The sequence below is a fragment of the Hirundo rustica genome, chromosome 16 (genome assembly GCF_015227805.2).
Source record: "Hirundo rustica isolate bHirRus1 chromosome 16, bHirRus1.pri.v3, whole genome shotgun sequence".
In the NCBI taxonomy this organism is placed as follows: Eukaryota; Metazoa; Chordata; class Aves; order Passeriformes; family Hirundinidae; genus Hirundo; species Hirundo rustica.
Window position 1 is genome coordinate 8,891,163 of NC_053465.1, and position 17,774 is coordinate 8,908,936.

At 55.7% G+C, this 17,774-nt stretch overlaps 1 protein-coding gene across 1 annotated transcript; it reads left to right on the top strand.

Annotated features, from left to right (window-relative positions):
- The first annotated feature begins 12,484 nt into the window (after positions 1-12,484).
- On the top strand, positions 12,485-17,774 carry CCN5 (cellular communication network factor 5). The gene is made up of 5 exons (XM_040080117.2): positions 12,485-12,562; positions 14,652-14,868; positions 15,494-15,745; positions 15,942-16,123; positions 16,650-17,774. Exons 1-5 carry the CDS (start codon positions 12,503-12,505, stop codon positions 16,671-16,673), a joined length of 735 nt encoding a protein of 244 aa, XP_039936051.1. The 5' UTR covers positions 12,485-12,502; the 3' UTR covers positions 16,674-17,774.

Here is a 17,774-nt window from a genome sequence, read left to right on the forward strand (position 1 = left end):
CAGGTCCAGAGCAATGGTGCAGGGATGACACCGAGGCAGGAAAACCGTCAACAGGGGGAAGTCAGCACAAAAGGACCCACGGCCAGGCACCACTGGGGCTGTACTGGAGCCCAGCATTGCCCCAGCACAGCCAGGAAGAGTCTGAGGCTCTGGGCTCAGCTTAAATACAGGTCCTGGGCCATGGGCATGGGGCAGGTGAGCTGGTCAGGGCCATGCAGCCCATGAGTGTTCTCAGAGCTCTGACACTTGCAGGTCACATCCTGCAAAGCAAAACTGGGGGATTGTCCCCACTCTGCCACCCTGACCCTGCAGAGCCCTTAAACCTGGCAGACAGCAGGGCTGGTCCTGGCATTGGTCCATTCCTGCTGCTGCTCCACCCTGCCTGCAGGTGATTTTGGTTCTGGAGCTGTTCTCCTGGCCAGATTTAGGATCTGAGGAGCAAAGCCGTAACTTAAATTGTCCTCCCTGATCCCAGCTCAAAGATGCCATCCCAGGATGTCCAGATCACTCATCCTGAAATGCAGTGAGGGTCTGGCTGATCCCAAGCACCCATATGAGTTGTTGACTCCTCAAACAGGGCTTGCTGAGCACCACCAGAAATACGAACACCGGGAGCTACTGCAGGTGAAAGGGAGAAGAAGCAGGGGGAGAAGAGCAACCAGATGTTCCCACATATCTCCCCAGTGCTGGCTCCTGGCAGGACTGGTACTACTGGGCTGTACTGGGGCTCTGCCTGGCACCTGTCATGGCAAAGGTGGCTGCAAGCCCCAGGACCAACTGGTCACAGCCTCTGCTTCAGAAAAAATGTTCAGAGAGAAATCAGTCTTCACTGTTTCGAGCTGGAATTTTCTGGAACATCTGGAGATGCTTTAATTTATCTAATCCAGGGCCCTGACCCAATTAATATTCTATAAGATATCCTAGAGCTCTTGTTTTGTTCAGTTATCAGCTTCAAGGGCAGCAGAAGAAATTGAAAACAGATTATCGGGAATAAAACAGCTTCAACTTTTAGGCAGCTGACTCTAGTGAAGTTGGCTTCGTTTCTAACCAGGCGTGATGCAAGACTGCCTAGAAAGATTTTTCCCCCCCCCAGTGGCAGCAGAAAGGATTTGCTTAAAAGCAAGAGGTGAGTATGGAGAGAGGCTCTGGTCCCGCTCACAGCTCCAGCACCCGCCGGCTCCGGCTGGGATGGAGCCGAGTGTGCCCAGCGAGGGGCACGGGGAGGCACCGCGGCTGCGGGGGCACTCGGGGAGCCCGCGGCGAGGCGTGGAGAGCTCCCGGTGAGCCCCAGCACGGCCGCCACGAGAGGGAGGCAGAGCCCGTGCGCTGCGGAGGGACCGGGGAGGAGGGATTGGGGGATGAGGGACCGGGGATGAGGGATTGGGGTGAGGGACTGGGGATGAGGGGTCGGCGATGAACGATTGGGGATGAGGGACTGAGGATGAGGGATTGGGGATGAGGAATCGGGGATGAGGGGTCGGGGCTGGGGGATTGGGGCTGCAGAATCGGGGATAAGGGATCAGAGCTAGGGGATTGGGGCTGTGGGACTGGGGATACAGGATCAGGGCAGGGGGATCGGGGATAAGGGATTGGGGCTGGGGAATTGGGGATAAGAGACTGGGGATGAGGGACTGGGGCTGCAGGACCGGGACTGCAGAACTGTGTATAAGGGATTGAGGTGAGAGACCAGGGCTGCAGGGCCGGGGATAAGGGATTGGGGCTGGGGGACTGGGGCTGTGGGACTGGGTATTAGGGATTGGGATTGCAGGGTTGGAGCTGTGGGACCGGGGCAGCACTGCCACAGACAGACCATGGGTCCTGTCCCTTGCCCTCCACCCCAGGAACCCTCAGTTTGTCTGCTCAACCTGGCCAGGTGAAGAGGCCAAGCACCTGAACATACAAGTTGTGGCTAAATCCTTCCCAAGGGCTGTTTTCTCCTCCTCGGATGCCGAGGCTCTGTCTCACTCCCAGCTCACATCAAGACATGGGTTGTGGGTAGGACACCTTGCAGGCCAGCAGCAGGACCAGGCAGAGAGGAACACCTGGGAAATCCCTGTGGTTGTGCTATCATCTGTAAATCCAGGGCTATCATCCCACCATGCGTGACAGAGGGACTGTCAGGCAGCTGCATTCAGCAGGGCAGGAGCTCGTGGGGATGGGCTGGCAGTCCCCACTGTCCACCCTGTGTCCATGGTTGTGCCTCACCCCCAGTTAACACCATGGCAGATTGCACCAGATGGGCTCAGAATCCCAGTCCTACCACAGGTTTGGTGCTCAGATGGGCCCCAAAAGCACAGTCAGGAATTCCCCAGTGAAGCCCATCATGGTCACGCTCTGTGAATGATTGGTCCCTTTGGATACTGCTGACACAACACTGCTGAAAACCTGAACACTCACTGCCAGCAGAGACTGGGCAGCTTCAGACTTGCCTGGTCAGGACGAGGCAGCTGAAAAACTGCAAAAGTGTGTGGACTTCCAGGGGCCAGAAATCTGCCAGGGCAAGGAAACCTCTAGGGGAGGGGAGGGAAACATGGGGAAGCTTCTTGTTGTTTTTAAAACCACATCATGCCAGGTTCAAGCACAGATTTACAGTGACATACAGGAGAACTGTCTCCTTGACACAAAAGTGGCCCAGACAGTGATTCACAATAGTCCAGTGACATTTTAAACACCTGATTTCCAGCAAAGAACAACTTGAGGTCAACCTTGGAAGTTGCCACATTGTGAAAAACATACTCCTTGCAAAAGTCAGCCTTTTGAGGGATGTTGTACGAGGGGTGGCACCTGGACATAGCGGAGCCGGTCCTCTGGCCCTGTCAGCATGCTCATGTGGCCAGGACAGTGCCAGCAGCACTCCAGGCCAATGCTTGGCTGCCTCATGGATTTCCAAGACAGACCAAAAGCCCAAGGCTGCCCTCTCTTCCCATTCACCAGCTCAGGAGAGAAATTGGGGGTGGCAGAGGAAAGAAAACCAGGCCAGAGGAGTCATTCATGCTCCCGCTCCCAGCTTTGGTGCATTCCAGGCAGTGTTACTACAAGGCAGCGTTTTGTGTGCTGCAATCTATCCGTACACACGCCTGCCTCTCATCCCCTGCCAGGGCTCGCTCTCCCGAGGCACCTCGGGCTGAGCCTGTAATAAATCAGGCAGAAGCCTCCATCCAAGACACGCATTCCCTGTGTTGCTCTGCTGAGAAATGAGTGCTGAGCTTTCCATCTGAACACCTGCAGCAAGCAGGCAGCCGCGCTGACCCGGGGTGCGGGATCGCCTCCCAAATTAAAGGCACGTTGCCCTTCAGACACTGTGAAACTGTGGCCAGTCTGATGTGCTCATGACGGGGATTTGGCTCCCACGCCTGATCCTCCAGGTTCTGGGAATCCTGGTGTGGCTCAAAGCTGAATTTGAATCCATCAGCCTCTGAATTCAGTGATGACCATTGCTCTGTAACGAGCTGGTGAGAGACTGGGAGCAAAACCCTCCCAATCAAAGGAGGCTGGGAGGGAGACCTGGGAACGGGTACAAGCTGTGCATGCTGGAGGGATGTGCCACAGGCACCTGGAGAAATATCTCCAGCAGAAGAGGTGGCAGCAGGGCGATTTTGCCCCGGGCTTCTGTGGTAGCAGCCTGGCAGATCCAGGGCAGGAGCACAGCTCTGACAGCCATGGGAGGAGCAGCAGCAGCACTGCCCGGAGCCCAGTGATGCTCTTGAGAAAGTCAGGGGAGTGACCAGAGCCAGGACACAGGGTGCAGCAGGTGGCCACACTCCCAGTGAGAGTGGCCGGTTCTGCAGCAGTGGGGTCAGTGCCGGTCCCTGCAGGGACAGTGGCTGGAGGTGGGGAGGGCACAGCCTGAAGCTCCCTGCGCTCCACAGAGGAGCACAGCCCCACTTGGGGAAGCTGGAGCCAAGGCCAAACTCGTCTGGCTTTGCTTTGCGCACCGCTGAGATCTTTCTTGGGTTTATTTTCATGCAGATCCCCAGAATGCAGAGACAGGCAGGAAAGTGAGAGCTGAAAGCAAACAGGAAAAAGGCAGGTTCTCTTCGTTTCTATTTTTAACACTGCAAACAACATTAATGTCATATTTAGGAAAAAAAAATATTCAGAATGTTTCCTGCCTCCCCTTTCAGTACCTTCAGCTATTTCCTTGCAGATGTTTCCAGGGGCCAGGGCTCAGAGGCAGGAGGAGCCAGGCTGGGCTCTCACCCTGCAGACAAGTCCTGGGAGAGGAAATTCAGCTCAAAGCAGGTGCCCGTGGTCCTGCATGGGGACAAGGAGGACAATCAAGGAGGACAAGGAGGCCGTGGAGGATGTGTCCGGGTCCAAGCAGAAGCTGTGTGACAATGCAGGACCTTTGAGCTGCCTCTCTGTGGGTTGTGGCACCTTTGGTCCCGACGCAGGAGGCACAAGGCAAGTGTAATGCAGGGGAAGGCACAGCAGCACTGGAAGGTCGGGGTTACGGGGGGAGGCTGCAGCAGCTAAGGCTGGAGGCACAACTCTGCCTCTCTGCAGGGACCCTGGGCTGAGCAGAGCATCCCTGGGTAAGCTGCTGGTCGAGGGACTGCCCTGCAGGAGAAGTTGTGCCACGAGTCTGTGGTGAACTGTGGCAGCAGCAAAGCGAGATCTCAAAGCTGGGGTCGCACACGGAGAGCGGCCAGTGTCCCCTGGAGTCAGAGCCTCTGCACTTGCCCCTTGTCCACTCGCTCGTGCCAGGCTGGCTTGGCTTCTCCTGCACAGCTCGGAGGATCTCCCCTCTGCTCCGACAGCCCTCGGCACATTGCCTCGCGCTCGAGGGCTGCGGTTTGCCAAGTGTTTGTGTTTAATCTTCCCACAGATGATCCAGAGCAGGATTTCTGGGTGGCAGGCCAGCAGGATGGCTTCTCCTGCGCGGGTGGCAGACCACAGCTCAGCAGGACCACAGGATTTGAATGTGGTCAGCTTCTGGCAGTGGAGAGGGCAGCCGAATGCCGGGGAAACGGCTCTGCTAACCCCAACCACGCTGTGCCACACGTGGTTTGCAGCAAAATCACGAACCAGCATTTCTCCATGTGGCCTAGGGAGCTCTCTGCCCTGGGAAGGACATGGGGATAATGCTGCAAGAGTATCATGGACAGCATACACAGCAGTGAAATCACCTCAGAACATTCTCTGCAGCCTGGGCCAGCGGGGAGGGCAGCGGAGCAGCCTGGCTGCCCCACGCACACACTGCTCTCCACACTCCAGTTGCTGCCCTGGTTACAGGGGCTGCAGGCTGCATTTTACTTGCTGGAGCTTGGTTCATGAGAGGAGCTGCCTTGTGAGATGCTCCTCCGGGGCTCTGGCTGACTCCAAACTGGCTGGGAGCAGCTCCTGGGACAAGCTGAGCCATAGCCAGGCTGCCATCACCAGCCTTGGATAACCAGGTGCAGACAGCCACATAAGGCTAACACTAAATAGAGATATATTTCTCTATATCACTCTCCAAAACCCTGCAGCAGGTGGAAACTCAGCCCAAAGGGTCTTTATTTGAAAGTAAAGGAGGGATGCCTCACAATTCCCAGCCCAGCCCATCTTTCTGGGGAAGAGCAGGACAAAAAAGAGACTGTAACAGCCATACCTCCCTTTCCTCCCCATGCCAGTGAAACCACCAGTTATGGGAGACCCCCATGCCCCAAGCACCTTTTCCCCAGCCTCAGCTTGCTTTCACAGGGGGAAATTCCTGCTGCCTTCATATGGCCACAGGCATCATTCAGAGGGACCTTCTGCAGGGCATCTTGGAATCACAGGATGGTTTGAGATGAAAGGGATCTTAAAAACCATCTCGTTCCCAATCACTTGCTACAGCCAGGGACACCTTTCACCAGACAAAGTTTCTCAAAGCCCCATCTAACCTGGCCTTGATCCCCAGGGATCTCCCAGGCTCCTCCTCCTGCTGTCTTTCTGTAGGTGTGTGTCCCGGGGACACAGCCCTGCCCCTCGGGGGGAAACAGATCTCCCAGGCAGGTGGACCCCACGCTTGGCACAGCTCGGGCTCAGGCAGCAGGAGGTGTGAGGACACCGTCCTCTCCAGCTGCGTCCCCCTGGTCCTGCAGTTCTCCGCCGCCTCCTCAGTGCCCACGCAGAGCCCCTGCCTGGGCTGTGCTGGGTTCCAGCCCACCAGAACCTCCCCACACTGTGGGAGCCACCCTGAGCCTGTAAGAGGCCAATCTTGGCTGTTGCTTTGTGGTCAGAGTGCAGAAGAAGCCCAGCCAAGCAGGCTGGTTGCTTTTCTTTAGACTCAGGGCCTGCATGAGGCGGTCCCCTCCCTGTTCCTTTGGGGGATTCTCATTTGGGGGCCACCAGGCTGCAATTAGCAAATCTCTGCTCTCCCACCTCCCACAGCACCAGGTCACTGTGCCCTGGGCAGCCCAAGAGCCAGGGGAGAGAGCACCCAGCCAAACACCTTTTACAAATCATTCTGCATAGTTCACATTCCCGGCTGGTTTATGAGCATTTTAGCTCCTCATATTGATCAGGGCTGGAGCCGAAGTAATTACATTAATCAGAAATAATTTCCCATGATTTTGAGTCACATTTGAGCTGGTGCCCAGCTCCTCTGCTCACCCCTCTGCTCTCTGCTCTCTGGTACATACTTTCCGGGCGACATCGCTGCTTCCATAACCAGAGTGAGTCCCAGAGGTTTGTTTTTCTCAGCTGGATCCCACACGCACTCTAAAGGTTTCAGTCGTGTCTTTATTGATTTGGCTGGGGAAAGGGACAAGTGGAAGTGGGTTTTGTGAGGTTCATGCTTGAGAAATGTCTCCAGATGTCTCTGGTATCAGGAGGGGGCAGAGGGAAGGGCTGGGGGCCTGGGACTCAGCAGTACATGGAGGCATCACTTGCTTTAGTTTTCCAGTCTTGCTCAGAAGATGGAGAGCAAGCCCAGCCATTGCTTTATTCCCTGGGGTAGAATTTAGAAGTGGGACTCACCTGCAAAGCCTTTGACTGAGTGCTGGGGAGAAGCAGCAGGTCCCCTTGCCGGGTGGCTCGGGTGGGGACCAGTCATTTGGGGTTCTCAAGTGCTGGGTGTGAAGGGTGAACTGGCAGCTCATCATTGCCCCCCAGCCCTGCTGCCCAGCATGCCCAAGGTCTGTGCTGGAAGCTCCTGCAGGAGCCAGGCTCCTTCCAGTCATCAAGGACGCTGAGGAATGCCCACTTCACTGCCTTTGGGAAGGTGCCAGCCACGACCAGGGGTCTGCAGAGCACCCACTGCAGACAGGCCAGCTGAAGAGAGCTGTCTGCCCCAGGTCACTGTCCCCTCCCCAGCACTGCCCTGTCCCCACATCTTGGATTCACCCTGAGCTGCTCCTGCTGCTGGCGAGCCAAGAGCAACCCTGGGGATGTGAAGGGCTGTGACATTTGGGAGCAGACACAGCCTGTGTCACCCAAACCTCTTCCAGCACCACACACTTCCCAGGCACAACACCAGCTGCCTCGTGCATGCAGCAGCTGCATCCTCAAAAGCCTCACCAGTCACAGGAAGCAGGGCTGGAAGGGAGCACACCAAACCCCTCTCTAGAGCAGAGCTGGCACAATTACAAGGTGAGTTTGGAGACACCTAGAAGCATCACTGGCTGCACCTCGGGGAGTGCCTCAGTTTGCAGGGAGGCATTGCATTCCTCTGTGATGCTGCAGGGGACATGGCAGCTGTGTGAGAACACACAGCACCCTCGAGCAAAACAAGAACTGAAGGAAAAACGTTGTCTATTTTAGCCTGAAACCACGAGTGAAAAATACAGATAGTCAAAAAAATGAGCAATTTGATCAGGAAACATGAGTGAGCCATCCAGCTCCATGGAAAATACAAAGGGTCTGTCAGTAACCACACAAGGTCAGGGTCTGGGGATTATGTCTTGTCTGGAAGATAAAACTTCCAGTGATGTTTTTTTAAAGAAGTTTATGTTTGATGATGTTTGATACTCAATAAACAAATAAACTCCCAGAGGATCACAATATTGAATATATGATGATTTCTGACATTGTTTTCCAGATAATAATGGAAAACCTCATCTGGCTGAAGTTTCCAAGCTTGTTTTACAAAAGTCTTATTCTTTGAGTTATCTGAATGTTTAACTTAGTGGGACAATTATGAATTGCTCTTGTCTGGACTGCAGGGAAAAAAAAAAAAACAAAAAACATACAAAAGTATTGTCCGGGGTTTGATGGGTTTGATCTTTCTCTGTTGTTCCTTCACAACAGCTGACGCAAGGCTGAAGTCTGAAGGATGAGCTCTCACTAGAGTTTTGGCTAAGCCAAGCCTTTTCTTGGTTGTGATCATCCATTTGCTCCTCATGTAATCACACAGCTCCTTCCTCTTGGCAATGTCGGACTTTGAGAGCAGAACCAGCCCCAAGCCCCATTTATCAGCGCTTCTTTCTAGTGAAACCCACCTAAAAGGGTCTGGGACACGGTGAAGGATCAAGTGTCCCCAGGCATGGTTCCTGTCTGCCTTGCTGGCCTTGCCACCGTGCCTGGGAGCCTGGAGGGGTCAGCTGGTCCCAGATGTAGCCAAGGTTCCTGATGCAGTTGCCTGACCATCAGAAACTGGACGGCAGCCCTGAATTCTTTTCTCACAAGTCACTTGGCCAGGCCCCAGATGGTAAATACTTTCAGTCCCTGTGTGCTGGCTCTGGGGGGGAAGCAGTGACCTCAAGGTAAAAGACTGCCTGGCCCATCCCTTGTCCCTCGGGGTGGCTGGTCCTCTCAGCCTGGCTCTGCTGTCCAGTTAAGGTGTGAGAACCAGAGGGAATAAAAATGCCCAGACAGGGGTGGAAGTAGCCATCACCACCTCTCTCGGCTCTTGCTGTTTGAAACTGGAGCCAGATTCATTCTGGGTAGGAAACAATTCTCCCATCCTGCCAAAAGCAGAGATATTTCAAAATTTCCCAAAGCCATGGTGTTTTCCAGACGTCTCATGAAAAACCTCCAGCAGCCACCCCAAAGTGTCCAACAGTCCAAGGAGACCTGAGGAATCTCCATTTCAGCGCAGGGCTCTTGGTTTTTCCAAGCTGGATGTGTGTCCAGCTCTCCACCAGTGCTGTCCACCCTCCCTGGGCAGCCCTGCTCCTCTGCAGTGGGATTTGAGCCAGGAGTGGCCAGGAGCAAAGGGAATGTTCTCCCCACTAAACCACGGAGCTGGGATCACCCTCAACCCACATTTCACTGCCAGGACATCCTCACTGCTCCCTGCCAGAAATGGACACGCAGGCCCTGCTCTGACTTCCCCAGCTCTAGGCAGGGTGCTTAACACATGATGTAAAGAAGGGGAGTCTCCTTTAGGAGAGGGAAAGGCATGAAGGGAGAATATGCTCAATATCCATCCCAGATGGATGCAATTTCAGCTGAGCAGGGTGTGCAAATGAGAGCTTTTCTGTGTTATTCACGATGTCACGTTAAAGCAGCAAACACATGAAAATCTCAGCTCTCTAAAATGTATATTCACTGGGGCAGGTCCTTCATTTCTATAGAAACAGCAAAGCTTGCCAGCAGCTAACTCAAAGGAGATGTATTCAGTTCCCTGTATCAAATATTTTCTTGCACAACTGACCAAAAAAAAAAAAAATATTATTTATTTATTTATTTATTTATTTATTTATTTATTTATAAAACCCCCCCCCCGAATCTTGACAATAATACCATGGAAACTACGGAGATAGACATATGGACTTAATTACTACCTCTGAAATCACATGTATGGTACAGAACACTTATAGGTGCTCCAGAGGGGAAGGGCTATTACTGGGTATTTATAAAGTGAACTGCTAATGTGCCATTCAGGTGCGGCTTTGCCCATCAAAACTGGTGCAGGGGCTGGATCCCTGTGCCAGGCTCTGCCTGCAGCCCCTGCAGTGCCAGCACAGCCACCTGGGCGGGCACGTGGCACCCAGAGAAGTGAGAGAAAAGCTGAAGCCCATGTCACTCATGGAGAATCCTCTTTGGGAAGGCAGATCATGGGAGACTTTGTGGGTGCCCCTCCAGCCAGCTCCACTGGGCACCCCCAAGACCCAGCGAGGTACCCGTGAGGATCGCCAATGCCATGGGAAGTGTGGGCAGCTTGCCGGGCATGGGATGCTGGGTTCGGCCCCGTCTGGCTGCTTGACTTGGAGCTGTTGACTTGACTCAGGCTTGACTCGGGCTCTCTGTCACTGCCTGAGCTCTGGCAGCTTCCTGGTGATGACCAACCATCACAGTGATGTCACCTTACTACTGCTATATCTCAGTGACGTCAGGTGTGGGGGGAAGCAAGGTCCCCTCTTGTTCAGAGCTGAGCAGAGAGAAAAGAAAGGAGCTGACCCCGTAGCCAGGACACATCAGGTGACAGGGGTTTAGTGTCCCGTTGGCTCCCCTGAGCCTCAGCCCGTCCTGCTGCCCCCTGAGACCTCACACACAGCTCTGTCAGCTGCTCCAAGGTCATTCACCGTGGGAAATGAGAGGCTTTTATTTCTGTTACCAGCACTGGCACCTGATTGTTAACTGGGAAATGAACTCAAGGCCATTAATCAGGAGTCCCTAATAAACACAAGACTGAAATAATTAATTGAACTGTCCGCATGTGGCAAGGCTGGATTGGCACTTTGGCTCTCCCAAGCCAGTCCCAGGATGTTCGGCTGAGCCGGGGCCAGTGGGAGGGCAGCGGCTGCGGAGCAGAAAGTGGAAATGAGAGGCGTCTCCAGCCTTCGCTATCAAACCCTGGGGCTTGTGAGCACCTGTCAGTGGGTGCTGATCCACCCCCTGCCAGTGAGTTCACAGCAATGCGCCGTCCTCATGCCTCCTCTGCCGCGGGCAGGCTGCCAGAGCAGATCCCTGACCTCCAGGCACGGCCTGGGTGATGCACGGAGCTGGGGCTGCAACATGCAGAGCGGAGGCTCCGGTGCTTGCATGAGTGACAGCAGCCTTTGGAAAGTGTCCTGGCATTCCCAGAAGCTGCCGTGAGCTCGTTAACAGCCTGACTGCAGCTAATGCAGCAAAGCCAAACGGAGATTTGGGGTGGTAATGTGAGAGATCAGCCTGCGCCCCTCCTGGCTCCACACCCTGCCTTCCAGGCTCTGGCAAGAGGGAGCTGGGGCCAGGACTGCTGCTCAGGTGACTGAGAGTTTCACAAAAGCAAAACAGAAGGGGAAAAGGCCAGAGGGAGAGATGGGGCATCACTCTTAGTTGTGTGGTTTTGGTGTTCATATAGCAGCCAGCAGCTCCTGTGAGTTTGCCAGCACAGAGCTGATAGCTGGCAGCAGCTCTCATCACTCCTCAGTGATACCGGGAGTCTGTGCAAGCCGCCAGGATCCATCCCTGCACAGGAGCAGTAGTCCTGGCCCCAGAACACATCCTGCAGGCAAGGGGCAGGGCTGCAGGAGAGGAGCCAGGCAGAGCTGCAGGACATCCTGCATCCTTATGCTCAGGCCTCTCCTTTGAGCTCTGGGCTCACAAATTGTCCTCTTTCATATCTTGTGATAAAATCTGGGGAATGGGAATATGGAGAAGTGGCTCTGTCTAGTGTAGGTCTTGAGGTGCTTAAGTTTGTCTTTCCTGAGAGCCAGCCTCACCTCCTCAGTCACAGGGGACAAGAGAAAAACTTGCACAGGGCACACTGAGAAAACATTGGGAGAATCGCTGAGCGCCTGCTTTTCTTCCCCAAACTTGGATTTCTAATTCTCACAGTTGATTAAGGGGATCATAATACTCCAGGGGCTGAATCTGCGTTTACAAAGCTTGAAAACAGCAGGGTCAGACTGCAGCCTTCTCTGCATTAGGTACCCAGGGCAATGCAACACGATATGCATCCAACCACCCCACCCCACCCCACCCCAGCAGCCTCCCCGGGTGGCCGCAGTCCCTCTCAGGATGAGGGTGATGTGGCAGCAGCACCATCACCACAGCACATCCATTTCCAGCTCCCTTGTGTGACTTACCCCTCTTCCACAGCCTGCTGTGCCCTGGGTGCAGCAGTAAATACAGAGGTGGGTGCCCTGTTGCTGCCTGGTCTGGGCATTGTCCCACAGCAGCAGCAGGGACAGTCCCACCAATCCCTTCAAATCCCACGAGGAAGATACCAGCTCTGCCTGGGCAGACCTTGATCAGTAGGATCAGCATGAACCTTCCCTCCCAGGCTAAGAGAAGGGAGCTGGATCATCCTGCCAGCCAGGTTCCCCATCCTCTCTGCCCTGCTCCTAAGGGACAGCACAGCATCCCTTCCCTTCGCTCCTCATCTCCGTGGACAGCAAATTCTCACCTTGAGAAGAGTGGAAATGGCAGCTGGAATGTGGGCTGGGAAAAAAAAAAAAAAAAAAAAAAAAGGCAGAAAGGAAAAAAAAAAAGAAAATCTTGAAGCTTGTCCAAACCTACTCATGTTTATATTGGAGCCTGTGAGTGACATCAGAGCAGGGAGAGTATAAACACCAGCAGGACCTACCCTGGGCTTTAAAACCTGCGAACACGGCGCTGCCTCCAAACTGCCTGGGGGGTGATGTGCTGAAGGGGCACGGGGGAGAGCATCATGGGGCTCCAGCTGGAGAAGCAGCTCCTCTTCCTCTCCCTCCTCTGCATTCTCTCCAAGGTAAGGGAGATGGGGCACCGTGGAGCACCCGGTTCTGGCAAGGTGTGTGCAGGAGGGTCTGGGTGTCACCACCAGCCCGGTGGCTGTCGCCGGCCAGCAGCCAGGCTGTGTGGATTCAGGGGGCAGAGCTGTGCTCGGGAGAGGTGTTTGAGATGAAGCAGCAGGGTCCGAGCGTTCCTGAGCCCAAAGCTCCGCGGTGCGGGTCCCAGGGGCACACAGGAATGCCAGCAATGCGCTGCTCGCTCGCCGTCCCTGCGGCTCTCCGGGCCCCGCCAGCCAGCGAGGAGCAGCTGGGCGGGAGCGGCTCCTGCAGCTCCTCCAGGCTCCTCCAGGCTCCTCCAGGCTCCTCCATCCCCGCCCAGGCTCCCGAGGCTGGGGCCAAGCCACGAGCACCAGCCCTGGCATTACTCAGCTCTCCCCACTTCTCGGAACACTCACACCAAGCCATTGCCTCCGATGGGATTTGGGTTGTTGTAGAGATTTTTTTTTTTTTTTAATCTTGGACTCCGTGTGAAAATATTTGCCTGTGCAGAGAACAGGAATGTTAAAAAATTCGGGGCATCTCAGCTCCAAGTTCTAATTGCAGCTTGAATCCCCGAGCAGGGATGTCGTGGCAACGTCGTGCCTGTTTGACTCTTTTCCCAGAAAGTTCAGATCTCTGACAGGAGCCACATTGTCATCTGAAGACGAGTAAATTACAAGGAGCAGGGGGAAATGAATTTATGGCTTGGCTAATCTTTCTAAAACATCGATTTGTAATAGCAACCTCCTGAAAGATGAAAAATGCCTTTGGCTGCCTGGGTAAGCTGTAAGAGAGCAATGATTCTTGCCCCAGGTGCTAACGGGCGTCTGGAGAATCACCAAGGAGCATCGTGCTGCCAGCCCAAACCTGGCCACCACAGCCAGTCCTCGGTCCCTGCCACATTAATAATGCTGCTCACTGACAGAACTAGAACAAGACCCAAATTACCCAATCCATTGTGGATATATTTTAACTCCAGTTACTGGCACTGACACTTCTACAGCCCCACGAAAAGCATCTGAACTGCTGCAAATGGGGAACAGATAGAGCAGCAGCAGCTCCCCTCTCTGACTCATCGTGTCAGACCTGGTGCCACTGGGAGAAACTGAAAGAAGAAGAAAAATGGTATCTAAAACCTACATGGTCTGGCTGAACCCATCACTCTCCTGGCTTCAGACTGTGTGCAATTGCTCGGTCACATGTGACATGATGGGAGCTCAAGAGCTGCCTAAAATGAGCTGTTGGTGCCAGGGTGGGAGTGCAAGCAGGATGAGCTGAGGGTATAAACACCCACCTGGCCAGGTGAACTCGTGTGGGCACATCCCTGGCAGACAATTGGCTGAGCAGGCAAAGGGCTGCAGGGCACAGCCCTGCCAAAATGATTACTGAGGCTAGCCACGAGGGAAAACAGCTCCTATCTGTGCCTATCTCGGGGCTCCTCGCCCAGGAGGCCAGGCCAGGTGAGGATGCTGCAGCCAGGGACAAGCAGAGGATGCAGCTGGACCAGTGAGGAATGCAGTGAGGTCTGCCTGGCTTCAGATCCCACTGCTGGTGCAATGTCCTGTTTCTGGGCATGAATGAGAGCTCTTAAGACTGTTAGGAGTGAGGTGCTGTGCACTCACAATGTGAATTCAGTCCCTCGAAGCCACCTCTGCAGCTGGGCACAGCCTGCTGCCTTAAGGGCAGATGTGGGGGTGGGCTGCTTTCCCTCCCTCCCTCTCTCCCACCGGGCTGCTTGGGGCTGCTGACCTCATTAAATAACCACCACTGCTTGGGATGTTCACCTCGTAGCTCCATCCTCCTCCTGTACATTCAGAGCAGTGGCACACCAGAGTCCCCATCTTGCAGAGTGCTCTGAGCATCCTTGATTCCCTGTGGTTTTCCATAAGTACCCTTCAAAAGCAACAGTAGCTTTCCAGGATGCTCTGAGATATTCCCATGGATTCGCTGAGCCTCCCTCCACCAAAAATCTGCCCCCATGGCTGAGACAAACTTACCTGGCTGTCCCAGTGACAAAGCAGCTGTTAGCCAAGAAGCGCCTGTAAGGATTCAGCTTTGCCTCCACAGGTTTGTGCCCAGCTGTGCCGGAGACCGTGCTACTGCCCCTGGGTGCCACCCCGCTGCCCCCGCGGGTCCCCCCTGGTCCTGGATGGGTGTGGCTGCTGCAAGATCTGTGCCCGGCGCCTGGGAGAGCCCTGCGACTTCCTGCACGTCTGTGACCAGAGCCAGGGCCTCGTCTGCGACTACAGCTCAGCATCTGCAGGGACGGGAGGCACCTGCCACTGTGAGCACAGGGGTGCCCATTTCCCCCGGGGATACCCCCCCACACCAGCCCAGCACACAGCCCAGCTCCAGTCATCATCTCACATGGCTTCCCTGCAGCACCACCAGGGATGTGGTTAAGGCTAGGAAAGCAGCTTTCCTGAGGATGATGAATGCAGCTTGGCCATGGGGCTGTGCCCCATCTCCTGCCAGCTCTTGTGCTGCTTTCTGACTGAGAATTCAGGGTGGTTTCAGTGAGCACGAACAGGGGCGTCCCAAGGACACTGCAGTCACACAGCCAAGGCTGGAGCCTGGGGGTCCTGCAGAGAAATCTCAGAGAAGATTTTCCGAGCCTGGAAATCCTGAAGGCAGGGTCAGAGCCAAAGGGCAGGGGAGTTCTCACAGCCTGTGAGCCGTTGCTTTGACAAAACAGAGAGATGAGGAGAGAAGGCAGGGGAGGGGAGGAGGTCGGGTGATGATCGTGCTGCTGCACACCCATGTGTGCCCTGCACACCACTCAGTCACTTCTGGGGTCCCCCCACTTCAATCGCTTTGTTCAGCCCCACAGTCACCCCCAGCACTGCCCCCTGCCCTCCCCATCTCTCTGTCGCTCTGTCCCTGACACGCTGCCCGGCTGTCCCTTGCAGTTGAAGACGATGAGGAGGGCTGCGAGGTGAACGGCCGCCTCTATCGGGACGGGGAGGTTTTCCAGCCCAGCTGCAAGGTGCAGTGCCATTGCTTGGACGGGGGCTTCAACTGCATCCCGCTCTGCCAGGAGGATGTCCGGCTGCCCACCCCGGACTGCCCCTACCCCCGGCGTGTGGAGATCCCAGGGAAGTGCTGCCCGGAGTGGATCTGTGAAGCCCGGGACCAGCACCTCCTCCGGGATGCCCGGGCAGGTAAGATGCAGGGCAGCTTCAGGGAAGGGGTACCCACACAAGTCTGAAGGTGTTTCACCCCTTTCACCCCAGGCTGTGAAACACCAGCAGGAGACACCTCACGCGTTTCTCTGCCACGCTATGCCTGCAGCGCCACAGGGCAACTGCGCAGCACCTGCCTCCAGCCACCCTTTCCCCCTCATGTCCTTTCTTGCAGTGTCCCCACTGCTGCCATCCCCCTGCCAGGAGTGGGGCACGGAGTGGAGCGCCTGCTCGGCCACCTGCGGGCTGGGCTTTGCCACCCGCGTGTCCAACCAGAACCGCTACTGCCGGCTGGAGACCCAGAGGCGGCTCTGCATGCTCACACCCTGCCCGGCCCTGCCCGCAGCCTTCCCAGCGGTGAGTGAGGGCTGGGGGGAGCTGCTGCCCCTGGGGAACGCGTCTGACTGACAAAGGGAAGCGCCAGCCGACACGAGCCACGGGATCCCTCCTTACCTGTGGGCTCCCCATCAGCCCTCCTCAGCCATGGGCTGACCGGGTCACAGGGACACAGGAACCATCTCCCGAAACTTTGCTTGGAAAACAGCCGATGGCAGGTGCAGACCAGAATCCTGGGGTCTCTGGATGTCTGCATCCAGGAGCACTGTGGCTCCCACACAGGTGAGCTCGGCCATCCCTCCCTATGGCCGGAGATGGATTTGCAGCTCCTTCCTGGCTCCCTGGGCACACCCGGGAGGTGGTTCTGCCACTCCTTTATTAGCCTGGCACAATCCCAGTATGGACACAGAGCGAATCTGCCTTTCTGGCATGCAGGTGGCACTTCCTGCCCACTTCTTTCACTGCCACGTGTCCCTGCTCCGCAGCTGTGGGGGACACACCACCACCCCACTCCATCTCCCCACTGATCTCCATTCTGCCTTTCCAGAGGGGAAGAGGAAGTAATTTGTAGCTGCGCCCACCCTGGATTCACCCTGGAGCCAACACCTCATCCCAGCAAAGAGTCTGGCACACACCCATGGCACTGTGGTTATGGTGAAGATGGAGGATGTTTCCATTGGGAAAACAGAGAAGAAAGGATAGATTTTGGCTGCAAAGGAGGCTGGAAACAGAGAACAAGATCCCCGTGTCACCCCTCATCTGCCTCCTCTGTACACCTCGCTGCCCCAGAGGGTATTCCTAGGCAGCATTCCAAGTTCCTTAGGCTGAATGAAATGGGGAATGGGGAAATCCTGCTCCAAGCATAAACCCACCCAAGAAACCAGGAATTGTTTTCCTTTCCTGGATCAGTGGGGCTTCTGAACAGGTGATGCTGCTTCTCTGCCACACCACGCAGCTCCGCTTTGCAGGGACTTCAAGAGAGACCAGCACCTGAAAGCCAAAATCCCTGGAGGGAACCCTCATGCCCTGGCCCCCTAGGGAGGGAGCACATCATCAAGCTGCACCCCACAAGTCACTGCCACACCAGGCTGAGCTGCTCGGCCGTGCAGGAGCGCAGCCAGCCCACGGCACCCACCCTGCAGCCCAGCAGCCGCCTCCCCGGGCATGGGCAGCGCCCTCCTGATGGCAGCTCTCATCCCCCTTCCCCTCATCCCTCCAGAACAAACACGAGCCTTCCCGCTCTGCCTGGCCTCCTCCTCCTCCCCAAAGCGCTGGTGGTTTGGCAGAGCTTCGGCAAGCGAGGAGCTCAGACACCGGAGACTCCGCTGCGCAGCACCAGACATACCGCCTGCCATCCAAGCGCATTCCCCGCGAGCCGGGGCCGAGGGAGAAGCAGGAAAAGAAGGGAAAACAAATCTCAAAGATGAGTCGGGGCCGTCGTCCCGAAGGGCTGGAGCTGCTCCAGCCGTGCAGGAGTCGGCGCAGGAGAGCCGCTCGGCTGCTCTGCCTCTACTTTCTGCCGGTCAAAAGTCCTTTTGGGTGGTGGAAAATGAAACCCAAATGCCCTCTAACGGCCTCGCACAAACGCGCAGAGGGAAGGCGCGTTCCGCCGCGGGAAGGGCGGCTGGAAGGAGCAGCGGTTTGGGTGGCGTGTCCAGGGGAGAAACGGACT